This window comes from Protomyctophum bolini (assembly GCF_963924005.1).
Source record: "Protomyctophum bolini genome assembly, chromosome: 20".
Classification (NCBI taxonomy): Eukaryota; Metazoa; Chordata; class Actinopteri; order Myctophiformes; family Myctophidae; genus Protomyctophum; species Protomyctophum bolini.
Genome location: NC_137881.1, coordinates 27,724,089 through 27,747,804, shown reverse-complemented (window position 1 = coordinate 27,747,804; position 23,716 = coordinate 27,724,089). Strand labels below are relative to the sequence as shown.

The following is a 23,716-nucleotide window of genomic DNA, read 5'->3' as shown; positions in this document are numbered from 1 at the left end:
GACCCTGGTCTTGGAATGACCTTCAGTCCAGACTCCAGACTCAAACTGGCTGCTGTGATTCCCCTAGTGAGCTTTAAAGGGATTGCCATGGGCACACTTCCCATACACTGCTCCTGCTTTGACGTATAGCAACTGTCTGCTTGCTTCTTAGTCAACTAGCAATTTCCATTGCTTAGTTTTTTATTTATTAGTCCTTATTGGTCGCGTTCCTGTACTCCCTTTAAGCTTCTTCGGTAGTGGGTACTGTATTTAACAATTTGTGTCACTTATTTTTGCCTATTGTCCTGGCCAGTTCACACTTGTAAAAGAGACTTCAGTCTCAATGTGGTTTTTACTGGTTAAATAAATAAATAGAATGTGGGTATATTCTATACAGAGGCACGACTGCAGTAATTGATCTATCTAATAATAAAATAGTGTGTGTGTGTGTGTGTGTGTGTGTGTGTGTGTGTGTGTGTGTGTGTGTGTGTGTGTGTGTGTGTGTGTGTGTGTGTGTGTGTGCTGGACTGTGTTCATAATGGAACCGACATCAGTGCAAATCAGCACAGCGATTTATGTCTTGTGTAATAATGTCAGACCAGAGCTCGATCAGCGAGAGAAAGAGACATAGATGGAGGAAAGGGAGGGAGAGAGAGATGGATGGAGATGGAGAGAGAGATAGCCTGTTTCACCGAACCCGCACTAACCTGGAGACGGTGCGAGAGAAGGCTAAGAGGAGAGCCTATTTCACGCACACAATAACCCAGGCAATGTTGGCTATCGAGCCTCGACGATATCCCTGCCCTGTGATCTAAACAGTTTGAGTTATTTCATTGTGTGTACTATATTGAAGGACATTTCTTGCTCACACATTTTGTGCAGCTTAGAGTCTAACTGAGTTAATAGAGCCAATTAAGAATTCAGCCTATTGGAGCAGAAGACAGCAAGCCAGTTAATTCAGTGTGCATTATCAGCAGCTGTGTCCAGCAGGTTTTTAGTTAGTTCAGAGCTGGAAGCCTGTGAGAGCAGCTACAGTTTTTTGACCCACTTTGGAAAATACTAACCCGTTGGAAATATTAAGCCACTTCAGAAACCACATTAGACCATAATATTAGAATCGTTTTTTAACACCTTTTTTTGGAGTCAAGCTTACTGCTTCACACTGGGCTTTGTAACTCACAACAGTCATAGAATGATGTGTGTTTGTGTGTGTGTTATCAATCAGGGCAGTGTAAGCCCGGCAGTCACTCCCTCAATGGACTGGAGACGTGCGAGTCCTGCCCACTGGGTCATTACCAGGCCGATTTTGGATCCAGGGAGTGTCCGGTCTGCCCCGACGAGACGTCCACCGTCACCAGAGGGGCAGTGGACCAGTCCGAATGCGGAGGTGAGGCTTGGAAAAAAATACAGTACTACAACCTTTCAAGGCCTATTCATAGTCTGGATTTTCGTTGGTGAGGTGACCACCGCTCCGGTGGTGAGCTGACCACCGGAGCTGAAATAACGTTGAGCGGTGGTGAGTAAAAACAGAGAGCAGGGCTGGAGCGGTGGCGGTGGTTTGCTCTTCACCGCAGCTCGTGACGTCATGTTGTAGTTCGGTGGTCACCCCACCACCGAAAATCCAGACTATGTATGAGCCTTAAGCCGAAATATAACCAATTTAGCACCATGACAAATCAGTGAGGTGCGGCGCTCTTATTATCATCTCATTCCGGGCCAATCAGAATTTGCGTCCTCACCTTCGACTTCAATAATGTTTGTGTTACGCAATGTTTGTACACATTCAACATGAACACTCAAAATTGTCCATTCATTGTCAACGGCATTTAAGTTTGTGTTTGCACACACTCCAAAAGCTGGACATAGGATGGGGCTATCACCCCTCAAAAACACTCAAGCAACTCAAAGCATTTTGCCTTATTGGTGCATTGACATTTCTCCCCTCCCCTCCCCTCCCCTCCCCTCCCCTCCCCTCCCCTCCCCTCCCCTCCCCTCCCCTCCCCTCCCCTCCCCTCCCTCTCCCTCTCCCTCTCCCTCTCCCTCTCCTCTCCCCTCCCCTCCCCTCCCCTCCCCTCCCCTCCTCTCCCTCTCCCTCTCCTCTCCTCTCCTCTCCTCTCCTCTCCTCTCCTCTCCTCTCCTCTCCTCTCCCCTCCCCCTCCCTCTCCTCTCCTCTCCTCTCCTCTCCTCTCCTCTCCTCTCCTCCCCTCCCCTCCCCTCCCCTCCCCTCCCCTCCCTCTCCCTCTCCCTCTCCCCTCCCTCTCCCTCTACTCCCCTCCCCTCCCCTCCCTCTCCCTCTCCTCAGTGCCCTGTTCTGCTGGTCATTTCTCTCGTACGGGCCTGGTTCCTTGCTATCCCTGTCCCAGAGACTACTACCAACCTGAGCACGGTCGCTCCTATTGCCTCTCCTGTCCGTTCTACGGAACCACCACAGTCACGGGTGCGACGGCCATTCAACACTGCTCCAGTGAGTTCAAATGTCATTATTCAGTCCAAGAATTTCAGTTCCATTAAAGTCCATTACTGTAAAAATCTAAGGAGCTGTGGCAGCCTGCAGGGAAACCAAATGAATTATTACTGTAATCGGGTTTCATTGCATTGCAAAGGGTTTCTCCAGCTCTATTAATTCTTGGACATTCTTCTAAAATCTCACTGTGTTTGACCTGTCCTGGGGCGTCTGCCTCAGACCTGATTCGTAAGTAAGATTTAGCTGCGTGTAATCAGCGTGGGAATGGAAATAATTTGAAATGCAAGTGGACTACTGGGGAATGGAAATGACTTAAGTGTGAAAAGGAGCCGTAGCTTGTTGTTAGGCGTCGCCAAAAAAGTCTGGAATATAGGATTGTATTCACTTGGATAGCAAACCATCTGCCAGCTCAGTGGAAAGATTCTCACTTCAGTTTTTCCCAACTAACTGATTTCTTTTCTCACGTTGTCTCTGCTTGTTCTCTGTGTGTTGCCAGGTTTTGGCTCCAGCTTTCTGCCTAAGGAGGAGAGTGTCACTTCAGCACCTGAGGTGCCTAAGGCGGATTACCAAGCCAGCAGCCAGGTGAGCTTTTGTGCTTTATATGCACATTTTCTCTCAGACTTATCATAGTTACCGGGCAGTATACCTTGGTTGAAATGTACCGTCTTAAAGGGCCACTTCACCCCTTTTGCAACCAGAGCTTATTTTAATGATGTTTAAGTATGTTTGTGTATGTGCGTAATATGGTTTTATAGATATGTTAGTTATGAAGCCATGTTCATGAGGTCATGAACATGGTCTAACTTCCTTCCTGGACTACAAAGTCACAGCTCCATGCAGCCTCCTCCCTCTCCACAAGGAGGGGAAGTGCACTGAAGCATTATGGGCATTTTAGGAATTCAGCAATCCAGTCAAACACAGACTTCATTATTTTTCTGGCCATAGGGTGCACATTTCAAATTGTGCTACTGTTAATATCTACTACAAATACTATTAACATTGAGTGACTGCAGTTTCTTCCAGCAGTGAAATGTCCCTTTAAGGCCTATTCATAGTCTGGGTTTTCGGCGGCGAGGTGACCACCGCTCCGGTGGTGAGCTGACCACGGGAGCTGAAATAACGTTGAGCGGTGGTGAGTAAAAAAACAGAGAGAAGGGCTGGAGCGGTGGCGGTGGTTTGCTCTTCACCGCGGCTCGTGACGTCATGTTGTAGTTTCGGCGGCCACCTAACCACCGAAAATCCAGACTATGTATGAGCCTTTAGTGTCTTACCATAAAGCACCCACACTTGGAGGAAATGAGACGTGTTTGCTTGGACACGTTCATGTTTCACCCTGTCATGCAAAGCTATACGATCTGATTGGCTCTCTCTCTGTAGGTGTTCCACGAGTGCTTCCTGAATCCCTGCCAGAATAAAGGGACGTGTGAAGAGGTGGGGGCCGGCTACTTCTGCACCTGTATGCCTGGATTCACTGGTAAACATGAGGTTAAAATAATATATTAGTAAAAAAAAAACATAAAAAAAATTTAACCAGGAAACGTTAAAGATGGAGTGCCACCATTTTTTTTCCACCCTAAAACATGATCATCAGGTATTATTACAATATAAGGTTGAAGAACGTTTTCCAAAAAGTGTACAGTATTTGTTCAAATCATGCTTTTATGTGGACACGCCCACCAGTTCATTAAGTATGCCTGGTTTGCCTGGTGGGTGGTGATGGGTGGTGATCCACCTGAACTGAAGCCGCACCCACAGCTGTAGTTGTATGATAAAGGGGGAGGGGTTAGGGGAGGGGCTGATAGTGTGGTGTCACTATATTACTGTTTACTTCATTGGCCCGTTTGACTGTCAAGGGTTCAGCCTCCAGGGAGAAACCCTAAATACAAAGTCTATACACAATTGCACATAAAAACAACTCCAGTCTGTCTCACCTCATAGACACATGAAAAACTGGAAAAAGGCACTCCATCTTTAACATTGACTTCTTGAACCCTATAGCGTCCCATTTTCTGTTTACAATGTGTTAATCCTCCAGGGAATATGAATTAATATTATATAACATGACACAGTGTAAACCTCCACCTGCTCTCTGTTCAGTATCTCATTATCACCTCCTCTAGGCGCCAAGTGTGACAGTGACATAGACGAGTGCGACTCTGCGCCGTGCCAGAACGGAGGCATGTGCAAGGACGGCATGGGAGACTTCCAGTGTCAATGCAAGCCTGGCTTTGTGGGTATGGAAAAGGGCTCACATGAATTATGTTCAGGCATTAAACATGTCTGAACATGGTCTCATACTGTGTATGATTCAGAATTCACTTCTTCAATTCAAGCACTTTAGGGTCTTTTATGTGACGTCTACGCTGCTTGCAAAACGCCTTATTATACACGCCATATACTACTAACATGTTAATGATGGTTTCTACTTAGTTTTGTGTTGCATGCTGAAAATGACCGGATCGGTTCACAAGCTCACAATGGAGCTCGTTAATTATTATTGATAATGAGCACCTTATTGATCTGGTTCTTATCGAGCCCGCTAGGGGCCTTAGTTCAAATACCGTACTTTTCTAACAGACGGAAGGCAATTGACCTTTTTACTTTAGCAAAATAATATTGAAGAAACTCTGGTTGTGTGTACCGTTACGCTTTAAAAGTGTAATTCTGTTTCCCCGGGGATCGCTGCTTAGTTAGAAGGCTTCGATACACTTTTTATATGTGTATATACTAGAATTTTACGCCTGCTTCGCGAGCACTCAATCCCAGAGTTACTTCGCCACGCACTCCGCCGCGAGACGGAGAGAACAGATTCTGAATTTCTGAGAGCTAGTGACGTGTGAGGCGGGGGCGGGCCTGGTGTGGGCTGAGAGCTGGTGACTCTGATTGGCTTGCCACATCTTTTCCGAACATGTTTTAATTGGCTGGAGCGCACATCTTTTGGCCACGTGACCAACTTTACAATTGTTAAAATAGATATGTATTTGTGGCAGCATGAGTGATTAGATTTATTTCCTGATCGCCTCTTGTCGATGGCGTGACGGGCCTCTATGCTTGATAAGCCCCAAAGCTTATTGATATACCGGGTACTCAATACGTTTGTTATCGGGTTTTTGTCGGGTATCGAGCTCCATCCCTATATACTCACAATGTGTCGTGAGCTTGTAGATCTGCTAATTTTTGGTATTGTGATACTTGGTTGTAACCAAGTATAAAATAAATCGGGCATTAGCCTGCATTAAAAAAAAAACAAAAAAAAACATAAATACATTTAAAAAAAAAATAATAATAATAATAATAAAAAAAAATCCCGTGCGGTTCTTCCATGTCCCCCCTGTTGTTGTTGTGGTTGTATTCCATGTGTATTCTAATGTGCTCTCTCTCTCCGTGTCCCAGGCTCCCTGTGCGAGGCGGAGGTGAACGAGTGTCTCTCCTCCCCCTGTCTGAACGAGGGGGTCTGTGTGGACGAGGTGAACCGCTTCACCTGCGGCTGTGCCGACGGATTCACAGGTCAGAGATCAGTGGTTCCCCAAACTGTGGTTTCAATTCAAAAATAGCAAAAAAAAATCTTTCAGGATTTCAATTAAAAAATATAGCAAAAGTGCACCGCGTTTTGAGCTTGTAGATCAGCTATTTTTTTGCCATGTAGTAATATGCAATGAGCACGTTCTCCAGGGAACAACAGGTGTAAATCAAGGCTCTCGTTAAAAGCAATGGTTTTGACAGTCCGTATCACATCAAAACCTACAGAGCACGACTGCAATCTCTATCTACCGTAGCAGATATATGTGACCAGATTTGACTGAGAGACTGCCATCGTGCAAATTCCAGCTTTTCACCAGAGGAAAAGCCCCTTTTTTTCCAAAATGACTCTTCACATAATAAGTGTCAGTGCTGAAATTGACATGTAAATATGAAATAAATGCTTAAACATGTAGCTACTAGCTAGGTGTAATGTTAGAGACCACAGAAGTGAACCTTTCCAAGCCTGTTTTCTCCATATCTACAAAACTGGTGGGTCAAACTGAACAACCAATATGTCAATTTGAAGCTATGATTCCCTGCTTTCATATGACGTGAAAAAACTAAAATTCAAAAAAATCCAATGGCAGTCTCTCAGTCAAATTTGGTCAATTAAGACCCAATTCAGTGTGACTTATTACAGTTATGTTATCTTATGTTATCACGTCGTATGATATCCCTATCCAGGTTCTCGTTGTGAACTGGAGATCAACGAGTGTCTGTCCAACCCCTGTGTGAACGGGGGTGTGTGTGAGGACCTGATGGGGGGGTACTCGTGCACCTGTGCCTTGGGCTTCTCAGGGGACCACTGCGAGGTCAACGTGGACGACTGCTACAGCGCCCCCTGTCTGCACGGAGGCTCGTGTTTGGACGGCATCAACAGTTTCAGGTAGTGTTTTTCTGCCCTTAAAACACAATCTGTACATAGGACGTCTTAAAACGTCATAAGGACCTCCACCGTCGCGTACATAAGATGTCTGAGGACGTCCTAGACCTAGGGCATAAGATATAAGAATATTCAGAGATAAGAGATAAGAATATTCAGATTTTATTTTTTCTTAAAATTTTTTGGCCCGTTCGCCTTTCGGCTGCCGTGTGCTACGCTCTGGGCTCATATTAGCTTACCGTTGATTTAGCTGTTAGCGTGGCGGAAAGAATGACTCGTCTCTCTTAATCCAGGACGCTCTCCGTGGTTATGAACGGATCGATATACTGGCGCTTCGTTTCTGCTCCTCATCCGTCTCCCGCAAAATATGAACGCTTTTTGGATCATATATATCGTATAAATTAAAATGATCGCAATGTAAGCTAGCAATGCAAAGTCAACTTTTTTTTAGTAGATTGTTTCCGGGTCATGGCTTTCAGAGTAAAAGCGCTGAGACAACCCCGGCCACCCAGAGCTCCTATTTTGAAGCCCTTCCGGCACTGATTGTGTTGTTTAAAAGGTATATTTCACTTTTTTTTTTTAACGGTCATTTTGTCGTCTACACCCCAGACAGTTTTTAAGTTGCTTGAGTCAGTGTTTAGATGTTTGATATTCATTTTTGCTGCCCCATCCCCTTCCTATACTGAACCCATTGTAACAACAAGCTCTGTTTTAACCATGATACATTCACCGAAAACACCCGTCCTTCTTTTCTACCGGCCTCATAATAATACGTGAGGTGCCCGTGTTATGTCATGGTTGAAACTTGACTAATGAAAGCTCATGAAACGTATAGACGACAAGATCGACACCTATAGTCATACTGAAGGCCTATCCTGATTGGCTGCATGCCTCGTCTGGCCAATGGGACCTACGGCAAATGTCCCTGCTGCAGAGCAACGCAGCAGAGCAGCATGGTCACACTCGCACACTCGCATGCTACAGTTATTTCACACGTTCGCGATGTGCGTGGCAGACAGCCAGCTCACAGTTATTGTCATTGTGAACATGTCCTGAACTGGGCCGTCCCGTCCTTGTCCCTCAGATGCCAGTGTGTGGAGGGCTTCCGGGGCCGGCTGTGCGAGGTGGACGTGGACGAGTGTGACCCCAACCCCTGCGTGAACGGGGCCAGCTGCCTGGACGGCGCCGGGGCCTACACCTGCCGCTGCCTCCCTGGGTTCAACGGAACCAGGTGTGAGACAGGTATACTATAGGAAGAGAGAAGTATACCAATTCCGGGACAGACGGAAACTGGGTTTCAAGGGTGGAGAGAGAGATGGAGAGAGGGAGGGAGAGAGAAACGTGGTCGCACTGCTGCTGCGTTTTTGAGTGGTGCAACCACTCCTACAACCAGCAATGTCCGTGTTCACCTACTGTATGTGTTCACCCACCTAACTATGTGACGTTAATGAGCACCAGTATGTACCAGCAGGGGCCAGTGCACGTCAGATCCGTATGTAGGCTGTCTAACGTGAATAAATAAATATTAAATAACCTTTTTTTTTTATTGCTGGATTAAATGAAATGAAAAAGTCGTTTTGGCACAGGCGGGTCGTAGAGGGAAGAACAAGGTCCCGCCTTCTTGGCATAGATTCGGTTTAACCTGGACCTGATTCTATACAAAAGCTCTACGCGACCACGAGCTTGTAGATCAAAGCGTGACACAGATCTCTGAAAATGGATTAAATGTATACCGACTCATCTGACGAACGTCTCTCTCTCTCTCTCTGTTTCCTGCCTTTTTTAGAAATGTCCTCGGCCTTCAACCTGGACTTCGAGGTGTCTGGTATCCACGGCTACGTGATGATGGACGGGGCCATGCCGGCCCTGACGGAGATCACCTGCACCTTCTGGATGAGGTCGTCGGACACCATCAACTACGGCACGCCCATCTCCTACGCCGTGGAGGAGAACGACAATGCCTTCCTCCTCATCGACTACAACGGGTCAGTGAGATGACCGGGGTTTGATTCGCTGACCGGGGGGGGGGGGGGGGATTCATGCCTCTGCTTTTTTTTTTAAGCCTATGTCCAGCTTTGAGGGTTTGTGCACACATTGTCCTAACAGAAACATTGAATGCCGTTGACAATGAATGGCCAGTTTTGAGGGTTTGTGTAAACACAAACATTATGTACAAACGGTTTTAAGAGCCATAAACGTCAAGACTTCTAATTGCCAATTATGTACCGGATGACAATTATTATCTGGTGTACAGTTGATGACATGCACATTACATGCATAATAGAATTACAAATTCTTTCTTTCTTTATAATGGGAGAATTGGCACTCAGAGCCTAAACTGGTGACCACCAGGTGGCACTGAAAGAGCAACATGAAGACAAAAGTGAGAGCGCAAATTGTATCCGAATATTGATATATGTCAAATGTATTTGTATTTGGTTCATATAGCTTGTAGGTCTGCAATTTTTTTAAAGTGACATGAAAGTGTTTGAGAACGACTGACATAGAAAAACATGGATTTTTCAAGAAAACAGTCAGGATTTAGAAGACATTTGCATGAGATGAGATGAGATATACTTTATTAATCCCCGAGGGGAAATTGAAGCGTTTACAACAGCATGAAGTGCATAAAAGCTAAAAACTACTGGACAGACGGAAGAACACAAAACAGACACAAATGGACATAAACACACAAGACCAGGACCACCAAAGGACCATATGCCATTTGGCATTGAATAGTCTGATAGCAGTTGGCATAAAAGAAAGTTTGTAACGTTCCGTGTGCATCCCCGGGGGGGGGGGGGGGAATCGTTCCCAGGTCAAAATGGGTTAAGTGGCTAATCTTTCCACGTTGTGTGCGCTCCTCCTCCTCCTCCTCCGTAGCTGGGTGCTGTACGTGAACGGTAAGGAGAGGATCACGGACTGCCCCGCGGTCAACACGGGCCACTGGTACCACATCGGGGTGTCGTGGCGGAGCTGGGACGGAGACTGGCGGCTGTACATCAACGGGAGGCCCTCGGACGGCGGCAAGGGCCTGTCGGTGGGCACGACCATCCCAGGTGTAGTGCAGTGTTGTTTTCCTCGACTAAAACTAAAATGAAAAAAAGAAAAAAGAAAATCGTCGACTACCTTTTTCCATTGACGAATACTGAATGGAAACTAAATAAAAACGAAGCTATGATGACTAAAACTAAGACTAAATATATTGACAATTTCGTCAACAAATAAAAAAACTAGACTAAAATGTTAGGAATGGACTAGTGGACAAGAGATCCAGTATAACTATAAGGCATTTTACACTTGGTTGCATGCTGAAAATAGCCGATCTACGATCTAAATCAACTGTAGATTTAGTCGACTAAAACTAGACTAACACTAAGACATTCCAGGTGACTAAAATGTGACTAAAACTAAATGAAACCTATTCAAGAGACTATGACTAAAACTAAAATAGAAATTTGCTGCCAAAAACAACACTGGTGTAGTGGCTATCCTCAGCCCCGCCCCCGGCCGATATGGATCGTTTAATATTACAAAACATTCTTTTATATATAGCCACTTCAGCCCTGTATATACATTTCGGGGCCGATCTGCTATTTTCAGAAGATTATTTGAGATTTGAGAAAATGGTGAAATGGACATTCTGCATAAGTACTATAATACTTTACTTTAATACTTTTGTGCTTTTTTACTAAAGTAAATTTCTTCTGAGGACGCATCCGTGTCACCTTATAGCTTTTAACCACTTTAACCATTTTTAGATAGCAGAACTACAAGCACATAGCACGGCTACGAGCTTGTAGATCTGCTATTTTTTGGGTGGTGCAACCACTCCAAGGAACAGCAATGTCCGTGTTCACCTACAGTATGTGTTCAGTCACCTATGTGTCTGTGTCTGTGTTGGTTATGAGCACCAGTATATGACTATTAGTACCAGTAGGGGGCGCTGTTGTGCGAGAGGGAGAGAGGGATAGTGCTGCACTGTTGCCTGCTAATGAGAGAGAGAGAGAGAGAGAGAGATGGGGGGGAGGGAGGAATTTGCAACACTCAGTTCACACGGGTGTGATTTTTTTAAATCGCGAAAATGTGGCTCAAATCTCGGAATGAATATACTGCATATCAACAGCGAAGGAGCGAGGAGAGGTTGCATGGTGAGCTGTGAGTAACCTGTGTGCTGTGCTTGCGTGTGGGTATCCGTGTAGGTGGCGGGGCCTTGGTGCTGGGTCAGGACCAGGACCAGAGGGGCGACGGCTTCAACCCTGTGGAGTCGTTTGTGGGCTCGCTGAGCCAGCTGAACATCTGGGACCGCGTTCTGACGCCACAGCAGGTATGTGCGTTCACAACAGGGTTCAAGGTTTCTTTATTTTGTCTCCCAAGGGATAAATTTGTCTTGGACCCCAAGGACCCGCCCTGCAGCATACAGATACAATACAATACAAAACAATATACAATACAAGACAACAAAGGCACACAGTGCCCAAAAAGGTAGTAGATCACAAATTCAAGGCTGTGCAGGTAGACCACATGACATGGCCCTGAAAATATATATAATTTAAATATACAAATCTATATGTTTTTTGTCATTTTCCTATACAACATACAGATAAAATAATAAGAAAGAAACAGTAACAAACACAGGCGACCAGCCCTCCTGAACACAGTAGAAAACTGGTAGCCTCTGCCGTCTGCCACTGGCAACACCTGTGCCTGATTAGCAGCCTGGTTAAATACCTGGGATGGCTCCGACACTGACCAAGCTGCAGTGACACTGTCAATCAGCAAAACATTCGGTCATAATGGCTCTTACACCACTGATCTATTGCATATTGCTGCATTGTGTGCGTTGTGCCTGTCTCTCTACGGTTTGGCAGATCAAGGTCCTGGCCAGCAGCTGTCCCGCCAACCATGTGACCCACAGAGGGAACGTCCTTGCCTGGCCGGACTTCCTCAGTGGAGCGACGGGCCGGGTCAAGACCAACCTCAACAGCATCTTCTGTGCCGGTAAGGTTGTCCTGTTGTCACATTATCTTTTCTTATTCTACAATAAATGTCATTTATAGTTTTTGGGGGTTTTTTTGAGTGGTGCAACCACTCCAAGGAACAGCTTTGTCCGTGTTCACCTATGTATGTGACGTTCACATATGAGCATCATATAATGAGTACCAGTAGGGGCGCTGTTGCCTGCTAATGAGAGAGAGAGAGAGAGGAGAGGGGGAGAGGAGTTGCACCACTCGGTTCACACAGGTGTGATTTCTTTTTTACTGTGGCCTCATTGTAAATGTAGTGGGTCGCACACACCAAGACTGCAGTTCAAATATAGTTTATTTCATATTTGAAACAAATGGACAAACGTTTCGGCTATATCCAGCCTTCATCAGTGTACTGGATAGCCGAAACGTTTGTCCATTTGTTTCAAATATGAAATAAACTATATTTGAACTGCAGTGTTTGTTGTGTTTGTTTGTGCGACCCACTACCCTTTATTTTGATATGTTTTGAACGGCTGGCGCGCCTATAGTCAGAGCGCGGTGGTCATATGAAGATTGATCTAATTGTAAAATGTAAAATACTAGTTCAAAAAGTATTCCATTCAGGCCTTGTTCGTTACCGACAACATGTTGCCATCTTGTGCTCTTTTGATTTCAGTCGGTGCATGGCAAATTCTTTTTGAGTGGTGCAACCACTCCAAGGAACAGCTTTGTCCGTGTTCACCTATGTGTTCATGTGTTCACCTATGTGTTCACCTATGTGACTATGAGCATCATATAATGAGTACCAGTAGGGGCGCTGTTTGCCAGAAACGGAGAGAGAGAGAGACAGTGCTGCACTCAGTACACTGTTGCCTGCTAATGGGATAGAGAGAGGGAGAGAGGAGGAGGGGGGGGGGGGGGGAGGGGAGTTGCGACACTCGGTTCACACGGGTGTGATTTTTTTTTCAGATACCACTGAAAGCAGAAACATATACTGTACATGTGTTCCTTTCTCCTTTGCTCTGCCCCATTCTTCCCGCTCAGACTGCCCCCCTCTGGAGGGCTCAGTGCCTCACCTGCATGCCTCCACTGTGGACGTGAGCCCCGGAGCCCAGGTGCAGCTGTCCTGTGATCCCGGCTTCTACCTGGTGGGGGAGCCGTTGCTGCAGTGTCAGAATAAAGGAGAGTGGAGCCACCCACTGCCTCTATGTAAACGTAAGACTAATGTCGACGTATAAGACTCACATCTATGACTCCACGAGTCATTTTTGTTGAGTTATATTACCAGATCTTTGAAGCTGAACTTGTCACACTCGAGATGCCCCCCTGTCGTCATTGATCAAAGCGCAAGTTCTATCTCCACTCTTGTGCTGTGCTGTGCTGTGCTGTGCTCCAGTGTTGTTTTTGGCAGCAAATTTCGATTTTAGTTTAGTCATAGTCTTTGGACTGAAACTTCATTTAGTTTTAGTCACATTTTAGTCACCTGTGAATGTCTTAGTGTTAGTCTACTGGACTAAATCTACAGTTGATTTAGTCGACTAAAATGTATTTTGGCGGGCCTTGATGCCGTCGTAATGACTGTTTTTACACTTGTTGAAAATAGCCAATCTACTTGTAGATCTGCTATTTTCAGCATGCAACCAAGAGTAAAATGACTTATAGTGGATCTCTTGTCCACTAGTCCCTTCCTAACATTCTAGTTTTTATTTGTCGACGAAAGTGTCAGTATATTTAGTCTTAGTTTTCATTTAGTTTCCATTCGTTTTTGTCAGTGGAAAAAGGTAGTCGACGAACATTTTTTCGTCTTAGTTTTAGTCGACGAAAACAACACTGCTGTGCTGTGCTATTATTAACGAATGAACACTAAAACTAACTCATGGAATCCTACTGATGTCTGTCTGCCTCACACAGGGGTGTCATGAGGTGTCACTAATTAACACTAATTGCCTAATTGCCTCACAGGGGTGTCATGCGGGGCCCCCCGCCCTCTGGAGAACGGCGTGTTCCAGGGAGCCGACTTCCAGGCGGGCGGCTCCGTGCTCTACCAATGTAACCCCGGCTTCTACCTGCTGGGAGACGCCAAGGTGCACTGTGGGAACAGCGGCAAATGGGGAGGACACCCGCCGGCCTGCCTCGGTAATATTAACCTTCAGAAAAACAGATTTATGGTGCTTTTCGTGACACGGATTTGCTGAACACTTGATTTTTTCCGATTTAGTCGGTCGGTCACGACAGTCTGTATGTACAGTAGTAGGACACTGTTGAATTAATGGACCGCTGCTCTGCTCTCTGTTTACGTTTTGCTATGGAAGCGGAAACTTGTAAGCTAATAAAAATCTTTTTTTTTACATCAATATTTCGTGTCAAATTATTGATTTTTGTCTTGAGGTAGCCATGTGATACTGCAATGTAATGCAATGTCATTATTGGGAAATAAATCCCTTCCGCTTTGCGCGAAAGGGATTTCCACGCAAAGCAGAATTTATTTTGCAATAGTTTTTTGCAAATTTATTTTGCAATAATGACCGCCTCACTGTACATTATCCCTTGCATACATCGTGTGTGTGTGTGTGTGTGTGTGTGTGTGTGTGTGTGTGTGTGTGTGTGTGTGTGTGTGTGTGTGTGTGTGTGCGCGCGCACGAGTACAACACATACAATAGTGAATGTGATGTGATTTCAAATGTTACAGCAAATAAACCAGATGTTGTAGCTGTAGATGAGTGCAGCAGACTACTGTATATTCTGGAAGAGCCATTCATTCCTCACTAATGTTTTCAAACGCCTACCTTGCTTAAAGGTGAACTCACAGCTTTGGTATACCGTAACTGTAGACTGCTTGTATGAACGCAGGGCGACCTACAGTAGGTAGCGTCCATATTTAAGAAGAAGGGTTTGGTGGTGGGAGGGATTTAAGTCCTGATATGGCCAGAATCATGGACGTATAATAGCAGACACATCAAAGGGTCGTATAGTTCATATCCTGTACCATATATGCTACAGGCACAAGACAGCGTCTAATAGATGATATACTGTAACATACTATAGACACAAGATGAAGCATAATATCTACACGTTTATTTACCATGTTGTAGACAGCTGCTAACAGTATCTAAGCATGTTGTCATGGTATAGACACAAGATGAAACAGTAGGCTATCTAAGGGTTTAAAAGACAGTATATCCAAGAGTGTGTATATATATATATACTATAGACGCACACGATGAAACAGTGTCTTAGAGTTTATATACCACGCACACATAACCAGATAAAAGCTTCAACTTAACTTCCTTTGGCACATCCCAAGATTACAGGTGTAATAGTGTAAAACGGTATAGACACACGATTAAAACAAAACATAGTATCTTAGCTTTGGCATCAGAAAATTGTTTGCTTATTTATTTATTTTTTACTTTTATGTATATGCGTGTTCAGACACACATATATACGTCCCAGGTGCATCCATTTATGTATGTATTTTGTTATTATATGTTCAGACATGGATGAGTGTGCACTGGGCTCTGATTGTGATGAGCACGCCAGCTGTCAGAACACCGACGGCTCTTACACCTGCAGCTGTGTCCATCCCTACAGCGGAGACGGAAAGAACTGCACAGGTAAACGCACGTTAGTATCCTGCATGTGGGTCCATTCTTTTTGTTTTTAAACATTATTTTTATTGATTTTTCATTACAAAAAAGTCATTTAAAAACAATTATTTACATATATTTTTTCCCCCACATCCCCATGGCAGCACAAATACAAACGCAATCTTTGAAGAGACATCAGGCAATGTTCATAAATACAGAACAAATTAAAATATGACAAAAGAAAACGAAAAAAAAACCCCACATACATTACATAGTTAAATCAAACTAATGCACAATGTCCATCACAGTTCCCTACCCCCACCCCACAGCTATGTGGGTCCATTTGAACGCTCACAGTTACATTAAAGATGGAGTGCCGTGATTTTTTTTTTAGTTTTTCATGTGTTTATGAGGTGACGGGTGGGGTTGCAATGATGTCTTCCCTTTGTATTTAGGGTTTCTTCCTGGAGGCTGAAACCTTGACAGTCAATCGGGGCTAAAAAAAAACCCCGTCACCACACACCAGGCAAACCAGGCATACTTAATGAACTGGTGCGCGTGTCCACATAAAAACGACATTTTAACAAACACTGGCACACTAAAAAAAATCTTCCTCTATATAATAATAATACCTGATGATCATGTTTTAGGGTGGGGGGGGGAAAAATCACGGCACTCCATCTTTAACACTGAGGATTTAGCCGTGTATATTGACACGTCTGTCGCTTTTGGCCGTAGAGAATCAGAATCACTTCTGTGATTCCAGCATTTTCAAAAAGCTTCAGTCCTTCTTCCTTCCGTTCACTCACGTGTGTGTCACGTGTTCTCACCAGAGCCAGTGAAGTGTGACAACCCGGGATCCCCGCCGTTTGGCCACATGGAGGGCAACAACTTCCTCATGGGCAACGAGGTCGCCTACAGCTGCGACGAGGGCTACGAGCTGATTGGCTCCTCTCGCGCCCGGTGCCTGGAGACTGCGACGTGGGACAGTCCGTTCCCGCACTGCAGAGGTGAGGGGAGGCCGTTTGTTCCTTTGATGGCATACCAAAAAAACAGCTGTGACAATACTTGTGTGCAAAAGCACAATTTCAACCTTGGCAAGGGTTATTAGGCGAGACTTTTAAAATGAGACTAAAATTGTTTAGTTGTAATTAAGTTAATTATCAGTTTCATCTTGACACAGTCCAGGTCTTGTCACTAGAGGGTGCCATTGCCTTTCTCCATTTCCCCATCTGTTCAAGTGACTTTAAAATTATTTTGATTTCAGATTTTTATTGAAGGGATATCCCCTTGAGATGCAAGCATCTCATTTTAGAGGGGGACGCTTAACATACAAACAAGATACATAATATTATATATCTATAGTCATTAAACGAAACCGGTCTTTCAGATGTTTCATATTCCATCCTGATTGGCTAAGATTGGCTTTCAAAGTCTTCAAGACTGCTCCGTTTTGAACAAAATGTCTCAGGCAGCAATTTCCGTGAAATTGAAAATGTTCACATCAGCCTCATGGTGGCGCTATAACTGGGCGATTCGTGTTTTTTCCCTATAACTGCACTGATCTGTGTAAAACTTTGCATGCACACTCCCTGGAGGCCAAGGAAAAACCTTTGCCTGCATTTTTTTAATCATTATCATTCATATTTGAATTACTCTATGAAGTATTGTATGTAGACTTTTACTAGACTGGACCGCTACTGTCGTCCTCCTGGTTGTATAGTTGGGTAGTCTAGAGCAGGGATTTTCAACTGATTATGAACCAGGGACCACCACCCTGACTGAGAATCAACCTGGGGACCACGGTTGTGTTCCCCTTAACAGCCATTATGTCTTATTATATTGGTTATATGGGCACATTTCCTAATAATGGTGACTCAACCAGTCAATCCCGTACAGTGTGTGGGGCGTACACTTTCCTGTACAAGTACAACTGTGGAAGTTCTTGACATCCAACTTTCCAGTAAATGACAACATTGCCGTGTCAGTTATCATCAGTCACCTATTTGTGCAAATAAAGGCACTTGTCACAAGTGGGATTTTAACAGTGTGGGGCAGCATTACTCATAGCCGATCTACAAACATACAACGCGTCGCGCGGTGGCGCGTTGTGTGTTTGTAAATCGGCTATTTTTAGCACCCGAGCACAACCAAGCATGAAATGATCTCTTGTCCACCAGTCCCTCGCTTACATTTTAGTCTAGTTTTTTATTTGTTGCCGAAATTGTCAATATATTATTATTTAGTCATAGTTTTTAGTCATCATGGCCTAGTTTTTGTTCAGTTTTCGTCAGTGAAAAAGGTTAGATGGGGCCGATGGAACATCCTCATACAATGGATTCCCACAGAGAACAAAAAGATGATGGTGTAAGAGTGATATTCTGAAGCAGGTGGAGGAGTTCCTCTCGTGTTAATTAAAGTCCAGACCATTGTGGTGGTGTCGAATTTGTACCTCAGAGATGAATTTGAACTTGCCCCCAAAAAATGTGTCTTCAAAACGTGTCTATAGAAACCACAGGGCTCTCTTCGTCCATGTGTCTCACAATCTGTGGACACAACTTGTTGTTTGCTGCCATTTTTTCCCTTTTTAGTAATCTTTTTTTTTCGCCCTTTGTTGTTTTACTTTTTTGTCTCCTCTGGTCTCTCGTCTCTTTGTTGTCATGGCTGCCAGTTCCCACCTGATGTTGTGTGGGAGTTCAGACTGCTCCAGACCGTAATGAATAACGGCCAGCTTGCATAAGGTCTTCAGACTAGGACTCAAGTCTAAGACATACAGGTCATCATCATTGATGTCATTGACTGTGTCGTAGTATGTTCTATAACTAGATCTATAACTAGGTCCTCCAAAGACGATGAAACGATCTCCCACAATGCAACAGCATGGGTGATCCCATGGCATGATTTTGTTCATTCTTAAACATGGCGCATTCCCTTTGGACTCAACCTTCTTCCAGGTGAAGGTCGCTGGACTGAATTTCCACAGATCACAGTTACTATAGACTGAGAGCCTGCCACCAAAAACGTACAGCTCTCCATTGTAGGAAAAGGCTGAATGGCGTCCTTCTGGAAGAGAAGAAGTGTTCATCCATTGGTTGGTCTCTGTGTCAAACACTCTTATGGTGTTGTAGTAGGCACCGTTAACAAAGCCCCCACATACAAACATCTTTGTACCAATGATGGTGGCAGAGTGATAGACTGAAGCAGGTGGAGGAGTTCCTCTGGTGTTAATTACAGTCCAGACCATTGTGGTGGTGTCCAACTTGTACATGTCATTAGTGACTCTATTCCCAGTCCATCCTCCGTGGATGAACATGACCTTCCCAACGACACAGGCTGAGTGGCCACCCCTCCCCTCTGGAACAGCCCCAGAAACCTTTTGTGTGATCATCCTATGGTCGTCGACATCAAATGCATAAAGCACCTTGCTGTAGTTCCCCATGTTAGTCCTTCCCCCCCACATGTAGATGAAAGGGCCGATCAGCACAGCTGTGTACCTGTTGTTCATGGGGTGAACCTCCAGGGGGCGTTGTCCTCTTCCAGGTGTCTTTGGGGGCAACTTGGTCGAGCATAAAGACTCTGTGTTGAAGACATGCACTTCAGTCTGACACTCGGACGGGTCTCCTCTAAAGCAGTACACTTTGTGGTCCACTGCTACGGCAGTACAATACGGTATCTCTGGAAGCCCTTTTATAAGGTGCCTCGTCCAATGAAGCATTTCACACAGTAGTTTATAGGTTTCTCCCTGTAAAAGAATGGAGGTCCTGAATACCCTGAACGAATGACTTGAAGGAATGCAGTCCTACTGTGTTGGTCAGTACCTATATAGGTTAGTGGGCCTACGTGTGACGTATAGACATGATGTCACATGTAGGCCAAGTTGGTGTGTCGTAGATGACTGACGTCATAGACTGACCTGCTACTACTCTGACAACTGCTACAGCTATCCTATTAGTGTTGTAGTCGAGGGGGACCGAGACCGAAGCGAGGCGAGATCGAGTCGAGACGGAGATCACATTTGTTTTCTTCTAATCTGATCGGTACAGAAATCACAATTGTCGCGCGAGCACATGAACCACGTGACCGGGTTGTTTTCTGCCCCCTCAATGTCGTAACTCTGTCTTACTCATTCTATAGGCTCTGGCATACAATTATGTAAAATTAGGTTTAGCAATATTATGTCCACTGAAACACTCTTTTAGTCTGATGATAAAACAGCGCTCTAATTAAATCATGTCAGTGAGTGATACTGATAATGGACAATCACCATTCAGCAGCAAGCAAACAAACCCAAACAAATAACCAGGGTCTTCTTTATCATGTAGAATTGTAGATAAATGTTGTGTGTGTGTGAGAGAGAGAGAGAGAGAGAGAGAGAGGGGGACTCAGTTCTCTCTCTCTCTCTCTTGCACGCACGCACGCACGTGATGTGATTGCCCGCTCGTGTTGTGAAGGGGTGATTAGAGACAGACAGCTGCCTCTTTGTCTATAGCACTATGTTGGCTGAAGGCAGCGGCAGAACTGAAAGGCCTCCGCTGCCTACCGCAGCACCTTCCAACGTTGGCTCTGAGCCACAACATTCTCCGCCAACAGCAGAGAGGCAGCTATAACTATAACCTGCTCTGTTTTCCGTGACCGGGAACTATCTGCCCTTGTCTCTGCATGTGGTGTTGATTTCGTCGACTGAAACTATGTGACGACTACCTTTTTTGAGTGGTGCAACCACTCCAAGGGACAGCTCTGTCCGTGTTCACCTATGTGTTCACCTATGTGACTATGAGCATCGTATAATGAGTACCAGTAGGGGCGCTGTTTGCCAGAAACAGAGAGAGAGAGACACAGTGCTGCACTGTGGCCTGCTAATGAGAGAGAGAAAGAGAGAGAGAGAGAGGAGGGGGGAGAGAGAGGGGAGTTGCACCACTTGGTTCACACAGGTGTGATTTTTTCACTGACGTAAACTAAATGGGGGGGAAAAAAACTAGACTGAAATGTTATGAAGGGACTAGTGGACAAGAGATCCATTATACAGTAAGTAAAAGACACAAGTAATTTTACACTAAAATCAGTCATTACGACGGCATCAAAGGCCCGCCAAAATACAAATTCAGTCGACTAAATCAACTGTAACCTAAAAACATTCCAGGTGACTAAAATGTGACTAAAACTAAACGAGAACTATTCAAGAGATTATAATTAAAACTCAAAATCGATTGATTTGCAACACTCTGGAAACTCTGGCCTTGACACTATAGCAGTGCTCAACCCACTCAAAGTCCGTAGTAGTAGTGTTGTCATACTGAATTCCTGTCTAAACCCAGCCCTCGAAGGCTGACGTGCATGCTGTGACACAGACACGACGTTCACGTGATCAGCCCATATTGGCAGTGGTGGTGTGTGTGTGTGTGTGTGTGTTCTGTGTTGTGATACCGAAACTGAAACTCCCCCATGTGCGTCCCAGACGGTGTCAACTGAAAGCGAGAAGTGGAAATCATAGTGCAATCCAGTTGTGCAATCCACAAAGTGACACGCATATACTCACACAACACTTGTTCCTCCAGACAGGGCCGTGTTGTGAAATTACTTTAGAATTCAGAACGTGTGTGTATATAGCCTGGCGGAATCGCCAAATCGCTGCCAATCACATTTAAGATGATCAGATGGGACATTCAAATAGCCACCCGTTAACTAGCCTCGGAAACCCAGACGTTTTTATTTCCAGGGAGGAAAAAGAAGTCTGGGTCCGAGTCCACTTCAATTTGGCATAGAGTAGCGCAAACGTCGATCACTCTCTGCTGATTTCTGATCGTCTGCACCTTTGTTAAACACGCACACCCGTACACACACACACACACACAAACTCCTCTCTCTCTCTCATTAATTATTCTCTAATTAATTAGTCTCATGTCCAGCATCTGCGCAAAGTTTCTCCTGGCGGATCCTGCCGGGAGCTGCCTATGTCATAGAATGCATAGGTGAGTTCCAGGCCACCCGTTAACCAACTAACCTCCCACTGCTGTCCTTCTCCAGCTCTGTCCTGTCCAAAACCGTCCGTCCCAGAGAACGCCGTCATGGCAGGATCCAACTTTACATATGGCAGCCAGGTGACTTTCAGGTATCTCTTTTTTCCACACCTGTTTGTTTACAATAGAGCGTCGCAGTCCCGCCCCCTTTACAGAGCAACGAGGGGCACCGGAAGAGAATTTCCCATTCATTTTTCCCATAGTTGTCAGGAGCCGAGCTTTGGCTTTGTCCGAGGTTTAAAGGTCTTTAAAACGCATTTTGGGCGGGAACCCGTTTTGGTGTTGGCATCACGTTATGCTTTAGCTATTGAAAAATAGCAGATCTACAAGCTCATACGCTACGAGCTTATAGGTCTGCTATTTTTGAAAAATCGAAGAACGACTGACACATAGAAACATAGCTTTTTCAGAAAACTGTCAGGATGTAGAAGACATTTTTAGAATCTGATCTCAGGTCAAAACGGCTTAAAATAAATACTTTCCGAAACGTCTATGGGGAAAAAATGAATGGGGGAAATTCTCCTCCGGCGGTTTCCCCTCGAAGGGGGGCGGGACCGCAACGCTCTATGCCGTGTCGAGGACCCAACGACGACGGAAAAGGAACGTGACTATCTCTCCCTCTCTCTCTCCCTCTCGTTTCTTCACTCTATCTCTATCTCCCTCTCCCATCTCTCATCCATCCTACCCACCCACCACCCTCGTTATCCACCCAACCACCCGCAGCTGCATGAAGGGCTTTGTGCCCGAGGTCCCCTACGAGTTCCAGTGTCTGGCCAGCCTGCGGTGGAGCGGGACGCCGCCCGCCTGTCACCCCGTCAGCTGTGGGGCGCCTCCGTCCGTCCAGCACGCGGACTACACCCTCGCGGCGGACACGTACCTGTCCACCGCCACCTACGCCTGTGCCGAGGGATACAGGTATGCCAGTACACGGAAACATGCACCTCGTCGACTGCGACGCTCTATAGAGTTAGAGCGTCGCAGTCCCGCCCCCTTTCATGACGACGCCAGGCCCAGGAAATAGTTTCTAATGCATTTTTCCCCATAGACATTTCAAAACGTATTTATTTAAAGACCTTATATAAGCGGCGTACGAAGCCAACTGTTGTCGTGACAAACACGATATTTTGGACGAAACAAATAATTACAAAGAAGAAAAACAACAAAAAAGGTGTTTAAAAACCTGCCGTTTTCTTCTTCTTTCTAATTATTTGTTCAGCCCGGAAAATTGTGTTTGTTGTCATGATTTGTCACGACACAAGAGTTTGCTTTATATATTACTAATTGACGACATCACCAGACGGTGGGACGTGGACATTACAGAACAGATGTAAAAAAATCACACAGTTTTATAGGAAACAAAAATACTGCATAGTTACAATCACTTTTTTTTTTTTTTTTTTTTAACTTTTTTGTTTATTCAAGATCCAGGGTATACAGTAAATCAAAAGACATATGTGACACACCCATATGAAACGTATAAAATATAACAAAATATTGTGAGTCCGTATACGAAATATTGTGGTAGCATAAAATAAAAATAAGAAAATAAAATAAAAAAGTTGCATAGTCCTATGCTAACATGGAATACAAACCACATAACCTGAGTCAAGTTTTAAAACAAAAAACAAGACAAACGTACGACAAGACAAGACAAGACAAGACAACATGGCATGGTCATTGGTCACCCAAAACATAATCGACGTGGTAGTGCATCCACACATGGCTCCTAATAATAAATATACTGAACAACCCAGCTGCGTCGGGAATCTACAGTAGTAGCATGCTCAGATCCAGGATTAATCTCCTTCAATCTGGAATTGCTTGGAACTGCAAGTTATTTACTAGTGCGAGGAAGGGGCCCCATGTGTCCTCAAATTTGGATACAGAGCCTCTCAGGGTACATCTAATTTTTTCTAATTTAATGAAGTGGAGTACATCTCTAATCCAGTGAAGATGGGTTGGGGGAGCAGAGGACTTCCATTTCATCAGGATCAGACGCCTAGCTAAGAGAGTGGTAAAGGCCACCAAGTGAGCTTTGTATTTTGACAGGAATAGATCAGGGGGAGAGATTCCGAAAATAGCCGTCATTACATTTGGTTCAAATGGTACCCCAACACTACTCGACATTGTGTCAAAGATCTTAGTCCAATACCTACGTAAAGAAGGGCATGACCAAAACATATGTATATACGTGGCGGGGGCCGAACGACACCTATCACACAGGGGATCAATATCACCATATATTTTGGATAACCTAACTTTAGTGAAATGCACACGATGGATAATTTTGCATT

At 44.8% G+C, this 23,716-nt stretch overlaps 1 protein-coding gene across 1 annotated transcript in view; it reads left to right on the top strand.

The window, feature by feature from the left end:
• Window positions 1-23,716, top strand: part of svep1 (sushi, von Willebrand factor type A, EGF and pentraxin domain containing 1) — a 127,131-nt gene that overhangs the window by 79,985 nt on the left and 23,430 nt on the right. Inside the window, exons 13-30 of the mRNA XM_080792310.1 lie at window positions 1,205-1,366; window positions 2,282-2,443; window positions 2,940-3,025; window positions 3,821-3,917; window positions 4,564-4,677; window positions 5,837-5,950; window positions 6,650-6,851; window positions 7,933-8,090; window positions 8,635-8,833; window positions 9,732-9,907; window positions 11,051-11,175; window positions 11,720-11,849; window positions 12,863-13,033; window positions 13,781-13,954; window positions 15,313-15,432; window positions 16,239-16,415; window positions 21,430-21,514; window positions 22,146-22,337. Coding sequence (XP_080648436.1) covers window positions 1,205-1,366; window positions 2,282-2,443; window positions 2,940-3,025; window positions 3,821-3,917; window positions 4,564-4,677; window positions 5,837-5,950; window positions 6,650-6,851; window positions 7,933-8,090; window positions 8,635-8,833; window positions 9,732-9,907; window positions 11,051-11,175; window positions 11,720-11,849; window positions 12,863-13,033; window positions 13,781-13,954; window positions 15,313-15,432; window positions 16,239-16,415; window positions 21,430-21,514; window positions 22,146-22,337 — 2,644 coding nt within the window. The remainder of the gene's footprint in view (window positions 1-1,204; window positions 1,367-2,281; window positions 2,444-2,939; window positions 3,026-3,820; window positions 3,918-4,563; window positions 4,678-5,836; window positions 5,951-6,649; window positions 6,852-7,932; window positions 8,091-8,634; window positions 8,834-9,731; window positions 9,908-11,050; window positions 11,176-11,719; window positions 11,850-12,862; window positions 13,034-13,780; window positions 13,955-15,312; window positions 15,433-16,238; window positions 16,416-21,429; window positions 21,515-22,145; window positions 22,338-23,716) is intronic.